This window comes from Carlito syrichta, unplaced genomic scaffold, assembly GCF_000164805.1.
Source record: "Carlito syrichta isolate Samal-C Ts95f unplaced genomic scaffold, Tarsius_syrichta-2.0.1 Scaffold138500, whole genome shotgun sequence".
In the NCBI taxonomy this organism is placed as follows: domain Eukaryota; kingdom Metazoa; phylum Chordata; class Mammalia; order Primates; family Tarsiidae; genus Carlito; species Carlito syrichta.
Genome location: NW_007082596.1, coordinates 120095 through 129570, shown reverse-complemented (window position 1 = coordinate 129570; position 9476 = coordinate 120095). Strand labels below are relative to the sequence as shown.

The 9476-nt window shown below is 39.3% G+C and overlaps 1 protein-coding gene across 1 annotated transcript in view; it reads left to right on the top strand.

Annotated features, from left to right (window-relative positions):
• The first annotated feature begins 2661 nt into the window (after window positions 1–2661).
• MIB1 (mindbomb E3 ubiquitin protein ligase 1) overlaps window positions 2662–9476 on the top strand; it is a 109682-nt gene continuing 102867 nt past the window's right edge. The window contains exons 1-2 of the mRNA XM_021708483.1: window positions 2662–2946; window positions 5032–5161. Coding sequence (XP_021564158.1) covers window positions 2795–2946; window positions 5032–5161 — 282 coding nt within the window. The 5' untranslated portion in view covers window positions 2662–2794. The remainder of the gene's footprint in view (window positions 2947–5031; window positions 5162–9476) is intronic.

Below are 9476 nucleotides of genomic sequence, written 5' to 3'. Positions count from 1 at the left end.
TAGTTCTGAATGACTCAGTAGACACTCATGTTCACTCTCTTCTCTGCCGCCATAGTCAAGCATTTGTGTGGTAGAAGACTGTAGCAGGATTGAACATGAGACATATTTGGTGTTGGGGTGTCATGCTCTTTTGTTATCCATGAGGCAGCCCAACTTGTTTCTAGTGTTTGTTCCCTTCCTCCTTCCTTCCCTGCTTCCCTTCTTCTTCCCTTCCCTGCTTCTCCCCTCATTCTTTCCTAACTTTCTTAGCTCAAACACAGGCATATGCTAAAGTTTGACCCTTGGTTTACAATTTGGTTACCTGATATAAATGAATAATGCAGGTTTTTTCCCCTCTTATCAGGAAGTCGCAATACTGTTTTAGTTCTTGTAGAATTTAGTAATACTACTACTTTTGTACTCTAGTTTTTGCATATTCAGCACATTCTTACTTTTTTTGTTTGTTTGTTTTATTTGAGCCTGAGTCTCACTTTGTTGCCCAGGCTAGAGTGCAGTGGCATGCTCACAGCCACTGCAGCCTCATCCTGCTGGGCTCAGGCAATACTTCCGTCTCAACCTTCCAGGTAGGTGGAACTACAGTTGTGCACCACCATGTCAGCCCTTAGTTGATTTTTTTTCACTTACTGTAGACACTGGGTCTCACTAAGTTGCCCAGGCTGACCTTGAACCCTTCCTTGGCACAGGCAATTCTCTCGCCTTGGTCTCCCAAAGTGCTAGGATTACAGGCTTGAGCCACTGCACCCGGCCCTTACTTGATTTTTAGAATATAATATTTCACCTTTAAAGAATATATTACCTTCTCCAAAGGGAACTGGGATCCTGAGAATGGAAAGGACTCCCCTTCTATTTAATTAAGGACAAATTTTAAACTTATACAAAATAGAGAATAATATAATGACCCCCCCCATGTACTTGTTATCTAACTTCAGCATGACTAATCTTGTTTTATCTAAATCCTACCTTACTTCCCCTTTGCACTCCTCCAATTATTTTGAAATAAATACTAGTATATGTAAATACTTCAGTTAAAATGACTTCTTGGCCGGACTCGGTGGCTCAGCCTGGAATCCCAGCACTTTGGGAGGCTGAGGCAAGTTGATTGCCTGAGCCTGCGGGTTTGAGACCCGCCTGGGCAACTTGGCGAGACCTAGTCTCTACAATAAATCAAAAATTAGCTGGGTGTGGTAGTGTGCACCTGTAGTTCCCGCTCCTTGGAAGGCTGAGGTGGAAGGATTGCCAGAGCCCACAGGTCAAGGATGCCGTGACCGGGAGCGTGCCACTGCACTCCAGTCTGGGCAACAGAGTGAGACTCCGACTCAAAAACAAAAACCAAAAAACTCTTTGAGGGCACAAAAATAACTACTAGCAGAGTCAGAACTTGAATCCAAGAGAGTGGCACTGTTGTGCAGCCATTGTTTGCTTAACATTGAGCCTGATCTTTCAGGATGTGTTTATAAAATAGTGACACTGATGTTGACAAGCCAGGTGTTATTGGAAAAAAATTCTATTTTAGCTGGGTGTGATGACTCATGCCTATAATCCTAGCACTTTGGAAGGCCATGGTGAGAGGATTGCCTGAGCCTAGGAGTTCAAGACCAGCTTGGTGTGTACCTGTAGTCCTAGCTTCTTGGGAGGCTGAGGTGGAAGGGTTGCCTGAGCCCAGCAGGTCAAGGCTGTGGTGAGCTGTCATCTTGTTACTGCACTCCAGCCTGGGTGACAGAGTGAGACCCCGACTCAAAAAAAAAAATTCTAGTTTAAATTTATTGGACAGTTAATATTAACAGACTAGTAAAGGAGCATTACCCCCAATTCTGTTACTCTAAAGTGAAAGTTATTTTCATTACTCTATAGTGGTACATTTTATAGTTCTAATGTTTATCACATTCATCCTGTTGATTATTTTTAGTGGAGGTCACTTTACCAAGTAATTATTTCTGTTTTCTAAAGTTTATTACTTCATGGATTGGGCATGGTGGCTCACATCTGTAATCCCAGCACTTTGGAAGACTGAGGCAGGAGGATCACTTGAGCCCAGGAGTTTGAAACCAACCTGGGCAACACAGCAAGACCTCATCTCTACAAAAAATAAAAAAATTAACTGGATGTGGTGGTGCGTGCCTGTGGTCCCAGCTACTTGAGAGACTGGAGTCTCCAGGCTGTGGTGATATGTGATTGTGACACTGCACTCCAGCCTGGGTGACAGAGTGAGACCCTCACTCAAAAAAAAAAAAAAGTTTATTCTTGCTCCTTAAGGGAAAAAAAATCCCAAGATAGTGTATTGTTTCCCTTTAAATAGGGAAACCTACTTGCTAATCATTTTCTAAAGTTTATTGTTTAAGGGAGGAAATCATCAATACCTTGGGGTAAATGCTTAAGTTAACTGATATGTGTTCATGATATCATGAATATAAAATTGTTTTTTCTTTTGGAGTGTTTACCTAGATAATAGGTTAAAATTCTTTCAATTATTTTTGAAGGTTTGTAGTCTGAAATATCTACTTGGTGGTAAAGAATTCTTTCTTTTTGTGCCTTGAACATAAGTTTTAGTTTGTCAGTGAGGAAAGAGCTAGGAGATATGTTCTTACTATTGAAAAAGTGAGGGAACAGGAAATGTTTAATTTTTACTTTGTACTGATTAAAATATTTGAAATCAACTATCTTGAACCTATATTTATATAGGTCCAGTTTATGTAAAATACTCTCTCCTATTTTTTTCTCACAGAATAATACTCAATTTTTGTAATTAATATAAAGATGTATCCTTGTTTTAATAGGTATCAAACATGATGGTACCATGTGTGACACCTGCCGACAGCAACCAATTATTGGCATTCGATGGAAGTGTGCAGAATGTACAAATTATGATTTGTGCACAGTATGTTACCATGGAGATAAACATCATTTAAGACATCGCTTTTACAGAATTACTACACCAGGAAGTGAGAGGTAGGGGAAGCAATTTTTTTTCTTCATTTGCGATTCCTTGTTTAAACTCAGGTTTTGCACTACTGAGCCTTAAAAATAGCATTGACAAATAGCTTCCAACAGTTGGTTTAGTATCAGGCGGTAGCAAATAGCAGCCTCAAAGTGGACCAAGCCTGTTGTATAATGAAAGAAGACCTCTGGGAAGATGGAGCTGCCTGTATTTTTCCAAGGTAATCTGGGCTAGTCCTTCTGTACCTTAGAGATGTAGTACTAATGTACATTTGTCAATACAAGGGCAGCCCGAGAGAGGCTGATTATTTTCTTCTCATTGTGCCAGCTAGTCTGTTAATTGCTATCAAATGGACACTGGGGTCCATTGATTGGTTAACAGGCATGTTTTAAGACTACATGGCAGCTCCTTTGTTTGTGGACATTTGAAGATAAATAAGACTCATGGTCTTTTTATTTATTTATTTTTGAGTTGGAGTCTCACTTTGTCACTCAGACTGGAGTGCAGTGGTATGTATACTCATGGCCACCCCAGCCTCGACTTGCTGGGCTCCAGCGATCCTTCCGCCCCAGCCTTCAAGTAGCTGGAACTACAGGTGCATGCTACCATGCCTGGCTAATTTTTAAAAATTTTTGTAGAGACGAGGGCTTGCCAGTTTGCCCAGGCTGGTCTTGAACCCACGGGCTCAGGCAGTCTACTCGCCTTGGCCTCCCAAAATGCTGGGATTACAGGCTGAGCCACTGAGCCTGGCCAGACACATGGTCTCAAGGAATTTACAAGTTAAAGGAAATAATGAATCAGTGATTATCATTTGATGTTTTGGACTGTGGTAGAAATATGTGAATGTTAATAGGTGCAGAGTTTTAGGTGATGGAATCTTCTCATGTAGATGTAGATAATGCATAGGACATCAAGAACCTAGCCAGTCATGGGAAGGCAGCTTGGAGTAGTAGTAGATGAATAGGATTTTGAAGTCAGACTGTCATGCTGTAAATTGTGGTCTGCCATTTAGTAACAGTAATTGTGAACAAGTTGGTTATTTTTGTCTTTTGCTTGCAACTGAAGTTAAGGAATAGTAAGGACATTATAAAAATGAGTAGAAAAATGAGCTAAAATTTAAAAAACAGCAAAAATACCTCAAACCTTTCTGACTATGTGAATGGGAAGGATGTACAAAATAAGGGATAGATGACTTACTGGGAGAATCATGGTGGCTTAGAAAGTTAAGTGTAGAATCTTTATCAAGGTTCATAATTTTTGTAAGTATGTAATACTTTGAAGACAGTTAAGTATAGGTCAAATCCAGGCCACAGATGCATCTTACCGACATACGCAGAACTCTAAATTTTAGAATAATTGCGAGCCCTTTAAAAATCAAGTGATTTCACACAGATGTCTAAATTTAAGATTTTTTTAAAAACAACCTCCACTCCCCTGCTTCAGAAGACTCAACATTGGCTATTTGTTCATGACAATAGTTAGCTGAAGCAAAGGATCATCTGCCACTTTAGACAAATCATGCTTTTGAATTGACCAAAGTCCCTGCCATTCCCTGTTGTCTTCCTAAGTCTGAGGTCAAGTGCTAGTTGCCATTTGTCGTTGTAGTGCTGTCTTTCTTAGACCCTCGTTTATATTACTTGCCTGGCAGCTGTAGGGATTTGAGTTTGCCACCTCTAAAATAGTGGAGTATAGTGATACCCTAAAATACTTAGATTAGATTCATATGTTGACTTAATTACTTTTTAACTTTTGTGACCTTGGGCACATTACTTAACTCTTTTAAGATTCTGTTTCCTCATTTGTAAAATCTATGTAAAATCTATAATATAGCAGTAACTTTCTCTTAATGATTGTAACACACTTTACACCTGTGCAAGTGTTTTTACATATAGTTTAAGCTCAGTAAATGCTAGCTATTATTATTGTTACAACTACTACTGTCATTATCATTATCACCTGTGGAATGTGAAAGGCATTCCTATTATGTAGTAACTAGAACAACAAAGAATCTACTTTCAAAATCACCTTTTTATAGTTTTGTTTTAAAAAATTACTGTTACCCATTTTTATGTTAACTTAAATAATTTTATTTTTAGGGTTCTGTTAGAGTCTCGTAGAAAATCTAAGAAGATTACAGCCAGAGGAATCTTTGCAGGTGCCAGAGTGGTACGAGGAGTGGACTGGCAGTGGGAAGATCAAGATGGAGGAAATGGACGTAGAGGGAAGGTACTGTTTTTTCTTAATTCATCATGTGTAATAGAGTATAGTATGTTCAAGAGACTTTTATTACTTTTATAAGTGAATTTCTTGGCCCATTTTTTTCTATGCCAGTAGCAGTTTTAGAAATCTTTGTCTCTTTTTTCCTTTGAAAGAAAAAAGATTGTTCCTGCTCTTTTGTAAGTATTGGTGTTACATTGAGAAGGTTGTTAGGTCGATTTTACCTTCCTACCTATAGACTTCATGTTGTCATTTTGTCATTTTGTTCCCAGAATGCCTTTCTGAACACTCCGTTTGTTTTCCCTAAGCAGTATCTCATGCTCTCTACTTTTCTACTATTAGGATTTCATTTAAATTGACTTGTTTTATATTCCATTTCCTTAAAGACCTGTTTTTGAGGGGCAGTGGGCAGCCACTCTGTTACCCATTCTACCTACCTCTGTTATTCTTCTCAGATAGTGTGGAGGACTCAAAGTTTTAGGAGCAGGTCAAAGCAGAATATTCTGTGGGATGAGATGAGAGACCTCAGCTGATTCAGAGGTCGCAGGGAATGGGGGTGGAGGAAGAATGGGAGTGTCATCATTGCATTGTCCAAGCTAGCCGAATACACTTGAGGAAGTTAGTCACGCTCACTTGGGCATTGTGTCCTCAGGAAAATAAAAATGGCACAGTGGTGGTGGGAATCTTGGTGATAAGAGCCTTTAACTCGCCTGGCCCATGAATCACATAACTGCAGTCTGTACGTATCATACCCCCCCACCCCATGCTTTGTGCCCAGTAATCATCCTGGAAGCTCCCTTTGAGGACCTATGATAGATGCCTTTGCTTCTTTGCTGGCTGGATCTCGTGTTTTCTGTATCCTGTTGTAGAGCACACATTCTAGTAACTTCTTTCAAAAGAATTCATGATAAATTTTTAATACTTTTGAAAAAATGACTTTATTTATTCTTTTCCACTTAATTATATGGTCAGAGGGTTGCAAGTCTTTTTTTTTTTTTTTTTTTTTTTTTGAGTTGGGTTATCACTGTGTCACCCAGGCTGGAGGGCAGTGGCACAATCATGGCTCACTGCAGCCTTGACCTCCTAGGCTCAGGTGATCTGTCTGCCTCAGCCTCCTGTGTAGCTGGAACTACAGGCACATACCACAATGCCCAGATAATTTTTTGAATTTTTGTAGAGATGAGATCTTGCTATGTTGCCTAGGTTGGTCTTAAATTCCTGGGTTTAAGCAATTCTCTTGCCTTGGCCTCCCAAAGTACTGGGATTATAGGCATGATCTATCGTACCTGGAAGTCATTTTTTCATAAGATTTTGAAGGCAGTTGCTGTTAAAGTTTGAAGTCATATAAATGGAAAGTTCTGGATTTTTACAATATTGGCACCTTTTTGGGCTAAAAGTAGACATTCTTGAGGCTTTGCGTCATCATATTACAATTTTTGGTTTGTTATGATTTAACACATGTTGCATTTTAAGAACAAAGTTAGGAAAAATAAATGACATCTTATACATGTGACTGAGTAAGGGAACTTCATATAATAAGCTTTCAGAGTAATGTTGTTAAGCACTTGTTTGAGACAAAATGTAATTATTGTCTAACTTTTTTTTTTGCCTGTGTGTGAATGAAGAAAGTTAACATCCCCCTTTTCTTTCAGTGCTGGCTGCTTTACCCTACTCTCCTGCTGTAACCCACATTAGCTGTGTGTAATATTTTCTTAAAGGGCTTCTTAAGTACCATTACTCTTTAGTTTTCTTTTTTTTTTTTTTGAGTGGGAGTCTCACTCTGTTGCCCAGGCTAGAGTGCAGTGGCATGCTCTTGGCCCACCGCAGCCTCGACCTTCTGGCCTTAGGTGATCCTTTTGTCTCAGCCTCCTCAGTAGCCAGGACCACAGGCATGTAACATCATGCCTGGCTAATTTTTTTGATTGGTTGTAGAGACGAGGTCTTGCTGTGTTACTCAGACTGTTCTAGAACTCCTGGGCTCAAGAAATCCTCTCACCTCAGCCTCCCAAAGTGCTGGGATTACAGGCCTGAGTCACTGCACCTGGCCCTGTGTTAGTATTTTAAGACTTTTTGTTTTACAGTTGCTTTTGAATATATGTCAGTTGAGTGTTTCACATTGATACTCAAGATCTTATTTCTTTTAAGAAAAACTACTTTATTGTGGAATGTTTCAACATACACCAGAGTAGGTAGAACAGTCTAACAAATTTCCTTAAAATTATTTGTTGAAGAAGTCTGGTTCTTTGAGTTTGGCCAGTTGATTCTTTATAGCATTCTTTAACTTGTTCTTTTAATCCTTATATTTCCTGTAAACTAGGTGTTAGATCTGGAGGCTTAATTATAATTTGATTCAGGCTCAATTATATTTTGGCAGGAGTTCCTCATGTGATGATGTGTACTTTCGATTGCCTCACAACTGGGGGCCCATAAAGTCTGATTATCCTACTTGTTAGCATTGAGGTGGATGAGTGGGTGCGGGTTTCTTCGGATGGATCCTTTGTAGAGTTTCTTGGCAACATTATACCAGCCATTCCGTGCATGTTTCTTACTCAGAATTGAAGGCAGGAAATAATTGTGGTTTTTTTCTTATGACTCCTACTTTGCTCCCCACCAATAATAAATCAGATTATATTGACAAATGAAGGAATTTCATTGAGTGGTTCAGGGTTTGACTAGGGTTTGAATAATGAACTTGCTTCTATTTCAAATAATATTACATTTAGGATGAATTGGAGTTAAATAAAATTTGTCTTTCCTTTTTAAGTAGTCAAATGCTTTTTTGTCCTGCCTACAAAAATACAGACTTATTTAATACAGCATCTCTCTTTCTCTCTCTCTTTTTCCTTTTTGAGGTGTGGTCTCACTCTGTCACCCAGGCTGGAATACAATGCACAATTACAGCTCACTGCAATCTTGACCTCCTGGGTTCAGGCAGTTCTTCTGGCCCAGCCTCCTGAGTAGCTGGGACTACAGGTGTGCGCCACCACACCCAGCTATTTTTTTTTTTTTTTATAGTGATGAGGTCTTACTATGTTGCCTAAGCTGGTCTTGAACTGGGCTCAAGCAATTCTCCTGCCTTGGCTGCATCTAATTTTTTTTAAAAAAAACAAGTGAAGTAGCCTTTGAATATATTAGAATCAGAAGGAACTCTTTGCTAAAGATTATATATTTTACTTTTGCTTTGTAAAGTTATATGTACAGTGGTTAATTGAGCAGAACATAGAAAGCAAAGCAATGTGGACTCTAAATTCAGAATGGTAGTTACCTCTTTTGGGAATCAGGAGGATGGGATTGATGAGATGTACACAAGGGACTTAAAAAGTACTGGTAATACTTCTTTTAGATCAGATAATAATTACATGGTTGTTAATTTCATTTTTTATTCTTTAAGGTTTATATGTCCTATATTTGTATGATATATTACAAAATATAAAAGAATAAATGGCCTCATTTACCAACAACTTAAAATATTTCTTGAATAATTCATTAGATTGTAAGCATAAAACCCTCTTTTTTTTTTTTTTTTTTTGAGTTGGAGTTTCACTCTGTTGCCTAGGCTGGAGTGCCGTGCCACACTCATGGCTGCTGTGGCCTTGACCTGCTAGACTCAGGCAATCTTACTGCCTCAGCCTTCCAAGTAGCTGAAACTACAGTTGCGTGCCACCATGCCTGGCTAATTTTTTTGACTTATTGTAGAGACAGGGTCTCACCAAGTTTCCCAGGCTGGTCTGGAACCCCTCTGCTCAGTCAATCCTCTCACCTTTACCTTCTGAAGTGCTGTGATTATAGGCATGAGCCACCACACTTGGCCCCATAAAACCCTTTTATTTCCACAAAAGCACCATAAAATACCTAGCTTACAAAACTCTTTCTTTAGTGCAAGATAAAAAATAAAGGTCAATATATATCTTATTTATAGTAATAGTCTTTTTTATTTTTATTTTTGAGTTGGAGGAGTCTCACTCTGTTGCCCAGGCTGGAGTGCAGTGGCAAGATCATGGCTTCTCACAGCCTCAACCTTCTAGGCTCAGGCAGTCCTTCTTCCTCAGCCTCCTGGGTAGCTAGGACTACAAGCTCATGCTCCCATGTCTGGCTAACTTTTTAATTTTTTGTAGAGATGAGGTCTTAAACTTTGTTCCCTGGGCTGGTCTTGAACTTGACTCAAGTAATTCTCCCGTTTTGACCTCCAAAAATACTGGGATTATATACATGAGTCACTGCCCCCAGCAATAGTCTGTTTTTTAAATGTATGCATTAAAAATTGAACTTAAGCCGGGCTTGGTGGCTCAGCCTGTAATCCCGCGCCTTTGGGAGGCTGAGGTGA